Source organism: Acomys minous (assembly GCF_964271855.1).
Source record: "Acomys minous genome assembly, chromosome: 14".
In the NCBI taxonomy this organism is placed as follows: domain Eukaryota; kingdom Metazoa; phylum Chordata; class Mammalia; order Rodentia; family Muridae; genus Acomys; species Acomys minous.
In genome coordinates, this window is record NC_140496.1 from 71,008 (window position 1) to 87,587 (window position 16,580).

Below are 16,580 nucleotides of genomic sequence, written 5' to 3' on the forward strand. Positions count from 1 at the left end.
TCTTTATTACTATATTTGCACAAATTGCTTTTATTTATTTGGAGTTTTGATATGTGGATTTATTGTCATTTTAAATACCACCTTTACCATCTTTACCATCTTTAAGTTAATTTTGGGTGATGATTTAAGCTTTTGTTTGAGAACGGGGAGAAAATAAGGTTTTAAAACTAAAGATATTCTGTTTAAAATGAATAAAATTCAATATAATTGCAAAATTATAAGGAAGAATTCTAAAGAATATTTTATTTTGTTTCTGCTGCACTATGGATTCAGAAGCTTTGCTTCCATCTCTGACACTAAAACATTTTCTTGAGCTTTGCTCTGGCTTGCTTGAGTCTCACCCTTTCCCAGGGTCTGAGCTCTTCTTTGACTGACCTACAGGTCTTTGTGCATACTCTCATGACGATGCTTACATCTGTACACTCAAGTGTACCTTCTGCTGTAGCCACACAGACTGCCTCTAGGTCAGTAGAAATGCTACATAGTCTATCATGTTCAGGCTTTCCTAGTTTGCTCCTTGTGCTGTTTCTCCCTTATTTTCTAAAAATTTTCTAGTTACAGAGAGAGATGTAGAAAGAAAAGTACAATTTCAGTTAGTTATCGTTGGCTACATAATAAATTCCCACAGAACTTCATAGCCCAAACAGCATACACAGTTATCTCAAATTTGTGGGCCTGGATCCAGGTGTGCCTTAGCTGGGTCTCCTGGTTCTGACTATATTTAAGGGTTAGTACAGTCACAGTGTCAGCCTTAGGACCCACACAGACTTGTTAGTGCCACAAGCCTTGGACTTAAAGATCAGAACCTTCCCTAAGGAAGATAAAGGTATGAATGTATTGTATGCACTATTATGTATATTTAGAAATAATTTCAAAGTTAATACATAAAAATGTTAACTGATTTTTCTCTGTATGGTGAGATTTTATGAAATTTGTTATATTATTTCTAGTTAAAAGCCTTAAATTTTCATTTAAGAAATAAATGGATTTTCTACACTTCCTCTCATCCTTTGATATTATGGTATTAATTGTCCTGTTTCTAGTATACACTTCTACTACCGTAGATCTACTAGTTTTTATGTTTTTTCTATACAATTAGAGCACAAAACACCAGCAGTTTAGAGAAATGCATTAGAATTAAAAATTGTCCTCAGAGGTGGAATTTTTATAACTTTTAATTTTAATTATTAAACCATTAAACTATTGTTTTTGCCAAGTGGATTAACTCAACTTTTCCAAGTCAGCAAATCAAAGTTGAGAGATAATGTATGTACATACTCCTGGAGGTTGTGAGAGTGCCAGGAAAATATCACGGAAGGCTATCCTTAAAACACTTTCTTCACAGCTTCACAAATTCTGAAAAAGCAGCAACAAAGCAAAGGCAAAGTCAGAGAGATGTGAGGCACTGAGACACGCTAGATCTTGGAAGTGACATACGCTCAATCTCACCATAACCCCTGCATTAGAAAAGCTTCATTCTTTAATGCCTTGTTGGTTATGGCAAGACCATACCAAGACATGAGAAGACTCCATCACTGGTATGAATACCAGGCTGAGAGCATGGTCATCTGTTGAGAGGCTGCATGCTAAAAGTAGATTGAATTGAGCACTAAGTTTAGTAGTTTGGCTTCCAATCCTCAACAAGAGGAGCCACAAAAAGATTTTAGGTAAAGGTGTAATATATAAAAATTTATAGTGTTTAAATTAAGTAAGGGGCCAGGATTGCCATTATTTCTGTCACGAACTGAAAACAATTATCTGGCAATCTGTTAATGGGATATAGTAACACTTTAAAGAGTTAGTGAGTATAAAATGGCAGAGTGTTCACAAACTGCTTATTCATGTTGTGAGCACTGTGTAACACTGTACTGCATGGTTTTGCTGGTGCTTTTTAGCTTGGCCACAATCTGCAAATGGCTGTATGAAAATCATTGTGTCTTATTAGTGCCCTGCTTGACTCTTACAACAGACACTAAGTGTGAAATAGCTTGATCATACCAGGGCATCACTGACAGTAAACCAGGGCCAGTCTGTTGGAGAGACTTATCTGCTGTCATTCATGTGTCCTGGCATATGGAATCTTTTGTTTGTTTGCTTGCTTGCTTATAGACAGGGTTTCTCTGTGTAGCCTTGGCTGTCTTGGACTCATTTTGTAGACCACGCTGGCCTTGAATTCTCCGAGATCTGCCTGCCTCCCCAAGTGCTGAGATTAAAGGTGTGGTGGTGCATATAGAGTCTTTACAAGTGGCTTTGGGTACAGCATTCAGCCTCAGCACTTAGGACTGACCTGAGGAACTTTCCACTTGTCACATTTAACTTGAAGAAAACTTAGAAAAGCAAGCTAACAAAGTGTCTAATAAAAAAGTAAGTCAGTTTGGTGAATGGTCAGAAGTCTTGCTGCAGGTGAGTAAAGATGTTCATGTGAAAGAAACAAAATTAGGTGATATTCAGGCCTAGAGTAAAACTTAACATCAAATCTATGTTGCAGAAAAATACCCATTACTGTTCAAAGGAATTCATCTATTAATAAAATCCCACTTGTTGGGGAACAGGTTTCAGTTTGATCAGATACCTCAATAAATATTGCAGTATGCATTCTCAATATACATTTAAAATAAAATAAAAATTTAAAGCACCATTATGTTATTACATTAGCATGATAAACAAATCATATAGTAATAGATACATTTAAAATAATTTTTATCTACTAAAATTACCTATAGACTTTTAATTAGGAAATACAGCTCTGGACTGGAGAGATGGCTCAGTTGTTAAGAGCACTGTCTGCTCTTCCAGAGGTCCTGAGTTCAATTCCCAGCAACCAGATCGTGACTCAGAACCATCTATAATAAGATCTGGTGCCCTTTTCTGGCATGCAGGCATATATGCAGATAGAGCACTCATATACAATAAATAAATAAACACATCTTTAAAAAAAGAAAGAAATGCAATTTTAGGGTCAGCTCTTCCATAATCTCTTCCTATGCCAAAATATAATTTCTCAGCCTTTGTAGCATATTTGACTTATATGAATGTTATATTAAGAAAACTATTTTGATGCTTGGTATGATGATGCAATCTCTAATCCCATTGCTTAAGAGGCAAAGGCAGGCTGGGCATGGTGGCGCATGCTTTTAATCCCAGCACTCGGGAGGTAGAGGCAGGTGGACCACTGTGAGTTCGAGGCCAGCCTGGTCTACAAAGTGAGTCCAGGACAGCCAAGGCTACACAGAGAAACCCTGTCTCAAAAAACAAAACAAAACAAAACAACAACAAAAAAAAGAGGCAGAGGCAGGAAGACCTCTTGAATTCAAGACTAGCTTGGTCTGCATAGTAAGCTCCAGCCCAGGCCACACGATGAGAACTTGTCTCAGCAACACTAAGGCAGGGCAGGATTAGGAAAATTATTTTGAACATTTTTTTCTAGGTGACTCAATGTGAACATTGCCTATACATATTTGTTATGTGTAAATTTAATTTTATCTTTATTACAGATCTCAACTGAACAAAGGTTAGTTGGTGAAAGGTTAGTTGGTGAAAGGTAAAACATTTTTTGTTTGTTCTGTCTTTTCATAATTTTATCAGTTTATATACCTACATGTAAAAATAGCAACCTGAATCTTTATTTCGTCATGTGTTCTTGTGTTATTACTTTGGACAACTAACTTTAAGTAGAAAATGTTTGGAATTTTAGATTTCAAAAGTTGAAAACTCAAAACTCTGAAATAACTTTAAATTAAGAATCATACAGGCGGTAAACCTTAAACCCCTACCCAGATCTAGCCAATGGACAGAACACTCTCCACAGTAGAGTGGAGAGTGGGCTATTACTTTCTCACGTACTCTGGTGCCTCACCTTTGACCATGTCCCCTGGAGGGGGAGACCTGGTGGCACTCAGAGGAAGGACAGCAGGTTACCAAGAAGAGACTTGATACCCTATGAACATATACAGGGGGAGGTAATCCCCCTCAGGAACAGTCATAGGGGAGGGGAATAAGGGGAAAATGGGAGGGAGGGAAGAATGGGAGGATACAAGGGATGGGATAACCATTGAGATGTAACAAGAATAAATTAATAAAGGAGAAAAAAAGAAAAAAAAGAATCAGATTTAAAGTATGATTAGATTTCTAAAGTGATAAGCTGAATCTTATTTTTAATTTAGGTACTAAAATATATGTGATTATGTGCATGGGGATTAAAACTTCCCATTGCACTAGAGTCTCATTACCACAAGTCTCTCTGTTACCTCTGTCTTGAACCTGGTCTTGAACAGGCTGGTTTCCATAGTATTGATCAATAGACTAGAAAATATCAACCAGCAGGTGGGTTAGGTGAGAGTGGGCATCCAGGATCATGCGAACTCTCATATTCTTGGCTAGCCACAGAGGGATGCTTTGGGTGTCTGTTCCTATCTGGAAAAAAAAAACCCATATTTATTGTTTCCCTTGACATATGCTCCAGCCATTCCTCAGAGACAGACATGTGCACACCTGATAAACACATATGTTAATGCTCCACAGAGATAAGCTAGACACTCCATTTTCTGGAGTGACTGATTTAGGAGAGATTCCCACGATGTCCACATATAGAGTATTCTGGGGCAAAGATGATGCCTATCTTTTAAATGAATAGTATGTTTTATTCGCTTTGTTGTAAGGTCAGAGAAAGAGTTTGAAATGAAGGTCATTATTTCTATTGAAGTGATTTCCCCCTACACCCAGACCCGAGTTGCTTTGGCACTCAACCTCAGTGAAGGACCTTTGCATCATATAATGGCATGTAACTTGGGAATTGGAAATCGACTTATGAATACATCACTTCTGAATTTTCTTTCACATCAAATCTTATGCTTTAAAAAAAACCTTTCTACTTCTGTGGCCATTTTAATGTCCCAAGATTATTCTGTCCCGTGTCTCTGTGGCTATATGACTTTTGGTTCTGCTTTAGCCAAGTAGTTTGTCCCTTGTGGAGCACTTGGGACTATCTACAACACAGTCACTGAAATGTGTGCCATAGCAACTCAGAACTCAGTGGTGATTTGTCTGGTGTGAGGCTTCACATGGGTCATTCCCCATCTTAAGAGTGATGTAAAACTTCTATTTTCAAAAACAGTAATAGCTAGGTGCATCATATACCACATCTCTATATAGTAAGCTTTATTGAATCTTATGCAAAGTAGTAGCAGACCATGAGGAATACACTAGGCTCTCATATATCTGTACAGTGTATATTTATATTAGGAGCAGATGGTGGACAGTGAGAAGTACCAGTAACTTATAAGTTTATAGAAAAATAGGTAATTCTAGAACTCTTAAAGCTTCTGATAAGAGAGATAGATACTTTTTGGGAAAGGGACACGTGAAAGGCATTCACAGTCCAATATTGTAGTCATTCACAGAAGACCTTGTCTTGACCAAACTATAAAATGGGAAAGAGAGTCCACTGGGGGGTGGGTGGGGGAACTCCTGTTCATTATTCCCATAAAAGAGTGATTTTCCTACTAAAAGAGGAATAGTTTGAGTCATATAATATTAGTTTTACATAATTTCCCTATAGTTTAAATTCTGCTTTTTAATGTTGACAATAATCAAAATGTTGGATCTAGGTGCATAATCAACATTGTCCCTGTGTGAATTATTACACACAGGCTTTAGTGGTCCATCACTCACATTTTCCTATGTTAATTAATTCAAGTATTTTTAAACTTTGGCTTATACAGTATTATAATAATGTAAACTACTAAACCTTTTGAGTATATCTTTAATTGAAGGGCCTACCACATGTTGCTCAGAAGATTTTGACCAATGACAAACATTTTAAACTATTAACTATTTGTGTTAGAACGAGGGAACTATTTCAGTTGGTAAAGCGCTTGTCTTGCAAATGGGAAAACCTGACTCTGTCTCCAGAAGCCGAGTGTAATGGTGTACAACTGTAATCTTAGCAGTGAAGAGGTGAGATAAACTGGTACCAGCAGAGCCCTGACCAGTTAGCCTAGTCTAATTTGTAAGATTTAGACCAATAAAGACCCTGTTTTGAAGGAAGTGGGCTCTACTCTTGAGCATGATACTCTGGTTTTCTTCTCGTCTCCACACATGCCCACATGTACTCATATGTGCTTGCACATGCACATATGTGATAACTATTGAGTTTTACATTTACAATATTGAAAATTTCAATAAATTTTAGTTTTAGAATATCTTATATTATAATGTACTATACATCTGAAGCTTAGTTTTTTTTATATGAGATGTATTCCACATCTTATATCGTAATAGATAATATTAAGTTCACTCACCTATATTTACATTGATGATTAAAAAGTCAGCAACTACAATAACACTTGAGAGAGTTTTGGGGTTTTTCCCCCTAAAGAGGAGGGTTGTGACATGGGCATGGTGGTGCACGCCTTTAATCCCAGCACTCGGGAGGCAGAGGCAGGTGGATTGTTGTGAGTTTGAGGCCAGCCTGGTCTACAAAGAGAGTCCAGGACAGCCAAGGCTACCCAGAGAAACCCTGTCTTGAACCCCACCCCCCGCAAAAGGAGGAGGGCTGTGGCTGAAGTGTTCTGAAAGAATGGGAATGGAGCTAAGCAAAGTTATCCTGAAAAGGACCTTGAAAAGACAAAATCAGGGAAGTTTCCTCTGTTTTGCCCTCATGGCTCATGTAAGAAGAGCTTTTGTCCATGGTGTGTCTACAACAAGCACACATGTAGTAACTCAGTGTGAAGCTGCTGCAGTGCCCAGACGCGGGGGATTAACATGGGTGTTAGACAGAAAGTGATTTGTCCTCACAGAGCTATCTGAGCTATAGGGAATGCTGTCCTGGGCTGTATGAGCCCTGTTAAAGCATGTGCCTCAGTTTATACTGTTGTACTGTTTCATGTTCCGGAATAGCGATGGCTAGCAAGAACCTTAAACTGAGGTAGGTGGTGAATGACACAAACTGATAAGACATAAACCACACCAGAGAGGAGGCAAGTACCCATCACTTTCATCATTACTTTTATTATTGTTGTTGTTATCTTTAGGAGTATACACTATACACCACTTCCTCCTTTGTGGTTCACAGTGGCTTTGAAACACTCCCATTCCCACATCTCAGAGGCACTGACTGGACTGACGTCAGATGGTGTCGACCTCTAATTGCATCCATTTAGCACTTTTCCTCTCAGGGTTAGGGCCAGGGTTATCTTCCCAGCACACACTCCTCAGTTATATCCAGTGGTCTTCTATGAGTTCAGAAGATGAGAAGTGGTCAGTGTCTGAGTGTGAGAAAATGCTTATAAATCAGTATTTCAGGCCACACTATTGGGATTGCTACAACCTTTCTCTGTTGTTACGTAAGATGGTTTACCTGCTTAAATCAAATAAGTAATAACACCTCAAAATAAAATCTCCATATCAAAAATTTGAGAAATATTGTATTCTCTTCTTAAAGTTGTATGCAAAAATTAATAATAGCAAAGGAAGGAAATTTCTAAAAAAACATCAGTTCGCAGTGTACACCCAAACCATTTTTATGCTTCAACAGCCCGATGACAATAGTCCTCTGGTGTGTGTCATTAAAATCACATCTAGAAGAATATGTGTTTAATAAGTATTCATCTTAAATACTAGGAAAACCTAGTAAGTCATGCTTGAGGGTGAGATTTTTATCCTTGTTAATTTAAAAGAGGAAGGGAACCATTCTCTGTAACATTAGAACTTGCTTTATAATGGCACCACAAAAATCTGTACTTGGAAATTTCTTACCCACTTTACTGAATTATTTTAGAGACTTTGCAACAACCATTATGCAATTATTTCAAACAAAGTATTGTTTGACTAAGCTAAACTATTATAATCTTAAACTTGGTTAAGACTGCTTAAAGACAAGTGATCAGTGATGGCCCCAATAAAAAGGAGTGTTTCATAGAAAATGTATGTACTGATACCATTAAGTATTACCTGCTGTTGAATATTGTTAGATGCATAAACCGGGACTGTGCAGGCAGAAAGTGCTCTGTGGACACTCTAGTTCTAGAAACTCGGGGGCTAGTCTCATGCCTTGTGGTAGGAAAGAAAATCTGATTTCATGCCTAACCCTAACCCTAACCTTACTTTAAAACCCAACTAACTCTGAACTTGGAGTTGTCATGGTTTAAAAAACATTTTAATGTTAATGTTTAGTGTTATGTTTGATGTTTGATGTCACTTTTAATGTTAAGACTTCTCTGGGGAGGTTTTTATTCCACTCTGAGATAAATTTGTGAGGATGTTTTTCAAGTAAATATGACTAAACAACAGCCTCCAAACTACCCTGAGTTCAGCTTTGGCTAATGCTTGTCCTATGCTCTGTTATCGTGAATGACTACTGCAATATTTTAAATGCACTTTTTTGTGTCTTTACTTTAAATCTCTTAAGATGCGTTGCCATCTTCAACTTATGTGACATCAATTTTGTGTCTGAATTACCTTTGACCAGTTGATGTATATAAACTTGCTTGCCTAATATCATTGCCAATTAAATGATTCTTCAGTTACAAACTTAATGTCCTCCACCTAATCTAACACTAGACATTTTGTAATTCTAAAGCTTGGAGAATCCTTCAGCTTTAGAGGGTTTCTCTGGTGCATCAGATGATAGATCCCTACCCGACGACGAGCACTCACCAGAGAACTTTAAGTCCTCTACAGCAATGCCGTCAACAGAGGAGCACCAAGAACCAAGCCCACCCCAGCCAAAAGAAACAGAGATGTCGTCCCTGGTGTCATTTCCTGTTCTCACTGATGAAACAGAAAAGGTGTGGTACAGTATGTTGAAAATTGCTTAATTTAAGTTAATAGATTTTTTTGGTGTTTTTAATAGTTTCTGAATAAAACCTTACCAATATTTCCTTACTAGGCAATAACAAGTGTGCTTTTTAATATAAAAGGTTTATGTTTACAATGTTGGAAATAATATTTGGAAAAAATCTAACTAGAAATTTCAATGTGTAAAACACTCTAATTGGTATTACAGAAAGTTGCTTAAATAATTCATGAGATGAAGAAAATGTTCAGTTTTTATTCAAAATTAATCAACAATGATATTTATAGTGTAAAGAAGTTTGACTGTAAAATCATATCAGTTTGAGTGATTTTATGTACAATTATTTTTTCTGAGACAAGGTTTCTCTGTGTATCCTTGGCGGTCCTGGCTTTGAATTCACAGCGATCTACCTGCCTTTGCATCCCTAAGTGCTGGGATTAAAGCTGTTCCTGTCTTGATTTTATATACACTTAGAACCCAGGAAAACTTAAGAACCACTTTAGTTAGAAAAGTGTTTAATTATGACATTTTTAGGGCCAGAAAATCTGGGAAAAAGAAAGGTTAAACAGTCCAAGTGCACATGACATATCTCCAACAGTATGGTTTTTTATCATTATTATGGCTGTTACTAAAGTGGGCTTATGGAAGACTTCTGGAAGCCATTAAGCTTTGTCTAAGGAATTAAGCATGCTAAAATGGAATTTTAAGCAAGAGCTATAATGTTGGTTACATTACATGACTCCCTGCCATTTCAGTGCTTGGTGTTCCCACATGTAGCTCAGATTTTCTAATTGTTCACAACTTTTTATTTAATGAATTGAGAGAGTAATGAAAAATAAAATGTTTTTGTAATGAGAACTCAGATTAGGGTGAAAAGCTTCCTGATAAAATAGTAAATTAAATAGCGCTTTGATGTATATTATTTGTAATAATTTACCACAATTTTTTGTTGTTAAGAATGAAGCACCAGAACAAATCCTATCCCAGACAGAAGCAGAAAACATTAAAGGTAAAAAAGATTTTCTGTTGTATAACATGAAATGTGAAAGTTTGTGTCTCCCTATGAATAAGGCCCTTGTGAAACACCAACATAACAAACTCCTAAATAAAACCTATGCTCGCTGGGGGTTATGCAAGAGTTAATTTGATGTGCTCTCACTATGTAACTAAAACTCCATTTCAACTCCATGGCCTGAACTGAGAGAGAGCAGAGTTAGCACCATAAACTATTAGTGCATCAGAAGTTCATCTGGGTACATCAGAAGACATGATGATCTCTGCTATTGAATAATTGGTATTTTGCTAGGTTCTTTGAGGATTTGTTGATATATAGTATGTATAAAACTAAGACAAATCTAGTCTTTATGCACACATGCCTTTTTCATGTATTTAATATATTAAAAGGAACACAGTATAAATGCTGTGGTATAAAGAGGCTCTACATTTTTCACAGAATGAATTCTTAAAAATGATCTTGCAGTGAAAGAGAATTGGGATCCTGAAACATGGATTTCAAAATTGTAACCCTTGCAGTGAAACATTTTGCCATTTTCTCTATATATTAACATCATTGTTCCTCTAGAAAGAATTTTCATTAACAGTCATTTCATGTAAAAAATATATGTAGATATTTAACTTCCTGAGTGACTAGTCATGCAACAAATATATAATTAATGAATTTTAAAGCTCTTAGGATGAACTAGTATAGATTTATAATATATGTTCAGTGGTGATAAAATTCAAGAGCATACCACAGACTTTGTACTTAAATTCTGAGTTAGGAAATATGAGTTATCCCCAAACAAAACCAATAAACTGGTTTAAGTAAACTTAATAAATGGATTACTGAGAAGTTCTATTTTCTTGTTTATTAACAAAATGCAGACAGCCATTTCAGACTATAGACACCAAAATGATTCATTACTGAGAAATTTCTTACAACACAAAAGGGTGAGCTAATTAAACTATTTGATTTATAATACAACTGATCTGTACAGTTCATCTCTCCTGGACTGTCTGATGTGACCAGAATGATGACACACTCTTTTGTATAAAACTCTTCCTCCTCAGAAACCCCGAGGTAAGGTAATTAGAGTGACAAATGAGGAGCCACAGTTCTGTATGGAACTGCTGCTAGGCTTAAAAATTCTTCCAAAGACAGAGGGGAAATTGGGGGATTACTCTGTATAATTTCCTGAACTATTTCTGGAACAACTTAATTAAAAGGACTTAAAGTGGCCCTGTAAACAACGTCCCTGGAACGCTCGTTAATGCCGAGATGAGGGCCATTTCCCACTTCTACTGCTGTCCATCCTGTTATCACAGTCATGGCTCCAGCCATCATGATTTCCTGTCATCAGAGTAGAAATCCTCTTGGCTTCCTCTGTAATGATAGTCAGACCCACGGTCAGAGTAGCACTGCTCGCAGGTATAGTGTCTATCTGCTAGGTAGGGGTGAGAATTCTGTCCTTTACGCTGGGATGACAGTGCATCTTGGCTCCACCAGGAGCTGGAAGACTGATTAAAGCTATGAGCTTGTGGTTGAACTGATGCTGAAAATCCCGACTGATCTCCATGTAGAGAACCAAATTTACCAACATCTGACATCTGTCTGAACACTGTTCATCAGTGCTTGCCGCTGATAATCTTCTGGAGAAGAAAAGGACCTCTGGACAATCTGGGCTGATGGAGTCCCCTTACCCACCATCCTTTCATAGCTGTCAGGAGATGTGGAGGTAGGGCTTAAATTTCCAACGTGAAGCTGAGGGTATGACACACTGGCATCCTGAGAAGCCTGACTACTTCCTGATCTAAACTGAATTTTGATAGGCCTTCCAAAAAAGTTTGATTCCGTTGAGAAGATTCATGGCATAAAGAGCAGATACCTCGTGCTTGGAATTTGCAAATGCAAACTGCTTCAGTTTGCCATCTTTATCTTTTGGGATTTTTTTCCACCTTTATTACTGGTCCAGCGTGTGGAACAACTCGAAGAGCAGCTCCTCCGTCACCAGGTTACCCACGAACCTCTGCGGCCACGCCCCATCGCCGAGCCGCTTCCAGTCTCAGGCCTAGGCTGCCATCTCCAGGCTGACCGACCTTACTGCGCCGCATACCTGTCTTTAATATCCCACTTACATTGCATAACTTTCCAAATAAAGTGAAATGGTTGAGATTTTAGGTATGGAAGCATCACTCCTGTGCTCCTCAGTGTAAGTGCCTCCGCATGTCCTCTGTGGCCGTGGGATATTCAGACACAGTCAGGACTCCCATGTTAGTTATGATTTTAAACAAGAGTTGATTTTAACTGACTTAATTCAATTCAGCGTCATTAAGCACACTCACAGTGTGCTTACACAGTAACATACACCAAAAAAAAAAACCCTCAAGAAAGAAAACATGAGCATAAATATTTATAACCTTAGATTTAATGAAGAATTATCAGTGAAGACAACAAAACTAAAAGAAATAAGAGTATCTACCTCCATGGCCTTTCATGGCTACAGTTTTGTGAAGCTCATTTTTGTGTATCCCTTTTGTTTCTTTTATAATTCCGTACAGATTACTGAGTTTTCTCCATTTAGGATGACGTTGGCTGTATGCTTGCTATAAATAGACTTTTATATTGCTGAGGTATGTCCCTTATCTCCAATTTTTTTTTTATCATGAAGGAACATTGGGTTTTGTTAAATACTTTTTCTGCATCTAATGAGATTTTTTTCAGTCCGTTTCTTTGGTAGATTACATTCATTGATTTATATATGTTGAACTATGCTTGCTTCTCAAGGATGAAGTCAACTTAATTGAGGTTGATAATCTTTTTTGTGTTTTGAAATTCAGTTTACTAGAATTTTGTTGAGAATTTTTGCACCTATGTTAATAAGGGTGATTGACCTATAATTTTTTTCCTTTCCTTTTCTTTTTTTTTACTTTATTAATTTATTCTTGTTACATCTCAATGGTTATCCCATCCCTTGTATCCTCCCATTCTTCCCTCCCTCCGTTTTTCCCTTATTCCCCTCCCTTATGATTTTTCCTGAGGGGGATTACCTCCCCTTGTATATGCTCGTAGGGTATCAAGTCTCTTCTCGGTAACCTGCTGTCCTTCCTCTGAGGGCCACCAGGTCTCCCCCTCCAGAGAAAATGGTCAAATGTGAGGCACCAGAGTATGTGAGAAAGTCATATCCCACTCTCCACTCAAGTGTGGAGACTGTTCTGACCATTGGCTAGATCTGGGTAGGGGTTTAAAGTTTACCGCCTATATTGTCCTTGGCTGGTGCCTTAGTTTAAGCGGGACCCCTGGGCCCAAATCTGCCTATCATAATGTTCTATTTGTAGGTTTCTAGAACCCTCTGGATCCTTCTACTTTGCTATTCTCCCATGCTTCTCTCATCTAGAGTCCCAATAGGATGTCCTCCCCTCTGTCCCAGTTTCCTGGTAAGTGCAGGCTTTCGTGGGACATGCCCCTTGGGCTAGTATGCAGATGTAAGTGAGTATATACCATTTAAGTCTTTCTGCTTCTGGGTTAACTCACTCATTATGATCATTTCTAGCTCAATCCATTTATCCACAAATTTCGGGAATTCCTTGTTTTTAATAGCTGAGTAGTATTCCATAGTGTATATGTACCACAGTTTCTTTATCCATTCTTCTACTGAGGGACACTTAGGCTGTTTCCATGATCTGGTTATTATGAATAAGGCTGCTATGAACATGGTTGAGCAAATTTTCTTGTTGTGTGCTGGAGCATCTTCTGGGTATATTCTAAGGAGTGGAATAGCTGGGTCTTGAGGAAGCCCTATTCCCAGTTTTCTGAGATAGCACCAGACAGATTTCCAAAGTGGTTGTACTAGTTTGCATTCCCACCAGCAATGAAGGAGTGTTCCTCTCTCCCCACATCCTCGCCAGCATGTGGTGTCGCTTTAATTTTTGATCTTAGCCATTCTGATGGGAGTAAGATGGAATCTCAGAGTTGTTTTGATTTGCATTTCCCTGATGACTAAGGAGGTTGAGCATTTCTTTAAGTGTTTCTCAGCCATTTGATATTCCTCTATTGAGAATTCTCTGTTTAGTTCCAAGCCCCATTTCTCAATTGGGTTATTTGGTTTGGTGGTGTTTAGTTTCTTGAGTTCTTTATATATTTTGGATATTAGACCTTTGTCAGATGTAGGGTTGGTGAAGATATTTTGCCAGTCTGCAGGCTGTTGCTTTGTTCTCTTGACAGTGTCTCTAGCCTTACAGAAGCTTCTCAGCCTCATGAGGCCCCATTTATTAATTGTTGACATTAAGGCCTGGGCTGTTGGTGTTCTGTTCAGGAAGTTGTCTCCTGTGCCAATATGTTCCAGGCTCTTCCCCACTTTTTCTTCTAAGTGACTTAGTGTCTCTGGTTTTATGTTGAGGTCTTTAATCCACTTGGATCTGAGTTTTGTGCAAGGTGACAAATATGGGTCCAGTTGCATTTTTTTACACATTGACCTCCAGTTAGACCAGCACCATTTGTTGAAGATGCTATCCTTTTTCCATTGAATGAATTTGGCTTCTTTGTCGAAAATCAAGTGACCATATGTGTGTGATTCATATCTGGGTCTTCGATTTGATTCCACCGATCAACCAGCCTGTTGCTGTGCCAGGACCATGCTGTTTTAATTACTATTGCTTTATAGTACAGTTTGAGATCAGGTATGGAGATTCCTCCAGAGCACCTTTTATTGTACAAGATTGTTTTAGCTATTCTGGGTTTTTTGTTTTTCCATATGAAGTTCAGAATTGAACTTTCAATGTCTTTAAAAAATTGTGTAGGTATTTTGATAGGGATTACACTGAATCTGTAGATTGCTTTTGGTAGGATGACCATTTTTACTATGTTAATTCTCCAGATCCATGAGCAAGGAAGATCATTCCATCTTCTCATGTCGTCTTCAATCTTTCTTCAGAGTTTTGAAATTTTTTTCAAACAAGTCCTTCACTTGCTTAGTTAGAGTAACTCCTAAATATTTTATGTTGCTTGTGGCTAATGTGAAGGGTGTGGCTTTCCTAATTTCTTCCTCTGCAAGCTTGTCATTTGTGTATAGGAAGGCTACAGACTTTTTTGAGTTAATTTTGTATCCAGCCAATTTGCTGAAGGTGTTTATCAGCTGTAGGAGTTCTCTGGTGGAATTTTGAGGGTCACTTATGTACACTATCATATCATCTGCAAATAGGGATAATTTGACTTCCTTCTTTCCCATTTGGATACCCTTGATCTCCTTTTGTTGTCTTATTGCTCTGGCTAGAACTTCAAGTACTATATTGAAGAGATATGGAGAGAGTGGGCAGCCTTGCCTTGTTCACGATTTTAGAGGAATTTCCTTGAGTATCTCACCATTTACTTTGATTTTGGCTATTGGCTTGCTGTATATAGCTTTTATTATGTTGAGGAAAGTGCCTTGTATCCCCGATCTCTCTAAAACTTTAAACATGAATGGGTGTTGGATTTTATCAAATGCTTTCTCTGCATCTAAAGAGATGATCATGTGGTTTTTTTATTTTCAGTTTGTTTATATGGTGGATTACATTGATGGATTTCTGTATATTAAACCATCCCTGCATGCCTGGAGTGAAGCCTACTTGGTCATGACGAATGATATCTTTGATGTGTTCTTGTATTCGTTTTGCAAGTATTTTATTTAGTATTTTTGCATCGATGTTCATAAGAGAAATTGGTCTGAAATTCTCTTTCTTGTGAGGTTTAGGTATCAATGTGACTATGGCCTCATAGAATGAATTTGGTAATGTTCCATCCCTTTCTATCTTTTGGAGTAGCTTGAAGAGGGTATTAGCTCACCCTTGAAGGTCTGGTAGAATTCTGCACTGAAACCATCTGTCCCTGGGATTTTTTTGGTTGGGAGACTATCAATGATTGCTTCTATTTCTGTAGAGGAAATGGGACTATTTAGCTTGTTTATCTCTTCTTCACTCAACTTTGGCAAGTGAAATTGATCAAGAAAATCGTCCATTTCCTTTAGATTTTCAAATTTTGTGGCATATATGCCTTCAAAGTAGGATCTTATGATTTTTTGTATTTCTTCAGTGTCTGTTGATATGTCTCCCTTTTCATTTCTGATTTTGTTGATTTCAATACTGTCTCTCTGCCTTTTAGTTAGTTTGGCTAATGGTCTGTCTATCTTGTTGATTTTCTCAAAGAACCAGCTCTTGGTTTTGTTGATTCGTTGGACTATTTTCTTAGTTTCTAATTTGTTAATTTCACCCCTGAGTTTGATTATTTCCAGACATCTACTCCTTTTGGATGTTTCTGCTTCTTTTTTTTCTAGGGCTTCCAGTTGTGTCGTTAGGATGCTTATGTGCGATGTTTCCAATTTCTTTTTAAAGGCACTTAGTGCTATGAATTTTCCTATTAGCACTGCTTTCAATGTATCCCACAAATTTGGGTATGTTGTTCCTTTATTTTCATTGAATTTCAGAAACTCTTTGATTTCTTTCTTTATTTCTTCCCTGACCCAGGTGTCATTTAGCAGAGAATTGTTTAGTTTCCACATACATGTAGGCTTTTTGTTATTTCTGTTGTTGTTGAATTGCAGCCTAAGCCCATGATGATCTGATAGGATACAAGGTATTATTTCAATCCTCTTGTATCTGTTGAGGCTTTCTTTGTGACCTACGATGTGATCAATTTTGGAGAAGGTTCCATGGGGTGCAGAGAAGAAGGTATATTCTTTCTTGTTTGGGTGAAAGGTTCTATAGATATCTGTTAGAGCCATTTGACCCATGGCATTGGTTAATGATGTTATTT

The 16,580-nt window shown here is 37.6% G+C and overlaps 1 protein-coding gene and 1 pseudogene across 6 annotated transcripts in view; one reads left to right on the forward strand and one right to left on the reverse strand.

The window, feature by feature from the left end:
* The window catches only part of CCDC7 (coiled-coil domain containing 7), a 171,496-nt gene that overhangs the window by 44,273 nt on the left and 110,643 nt on the right, over nt 1–16,580 (forward strand). For 4 of the 5 annotated variants that reach the window (XR_014774283.1, XM_084756142.1, XM_084756145.1 and 1 more), the window contains 3 exons: nt 3,495–3,526; nt 8,579–8,786; nt 9,752–9,803. Coding sequence is in view for 4 of the 5 variants with exons in the window: in XM_084756142.1 (XP_084612268.1) it covers nt 3,495–3,526; nt 8,579–8,786; nt 9,752–9,803 (292 nt within the window). In the remaining variant the exon portion in view is untranslated. The remainder of the gene's footprint in view (nt 1–3,494; nt 3,527–8,578; nt 8,787–9,751; nt 9,804–16,580) is intronic. The other variant, XM_084756143.1, reaches the window with a different exon arrangement.
* On the reverse strand, nt 11,062–11,614 carry LOC311582610 (RNA-binding protein 7-like; annotated as a pseudogene). The gene has a single exon. The product of its transcript is annotated as an RNA-binding protein 7-like (transcript).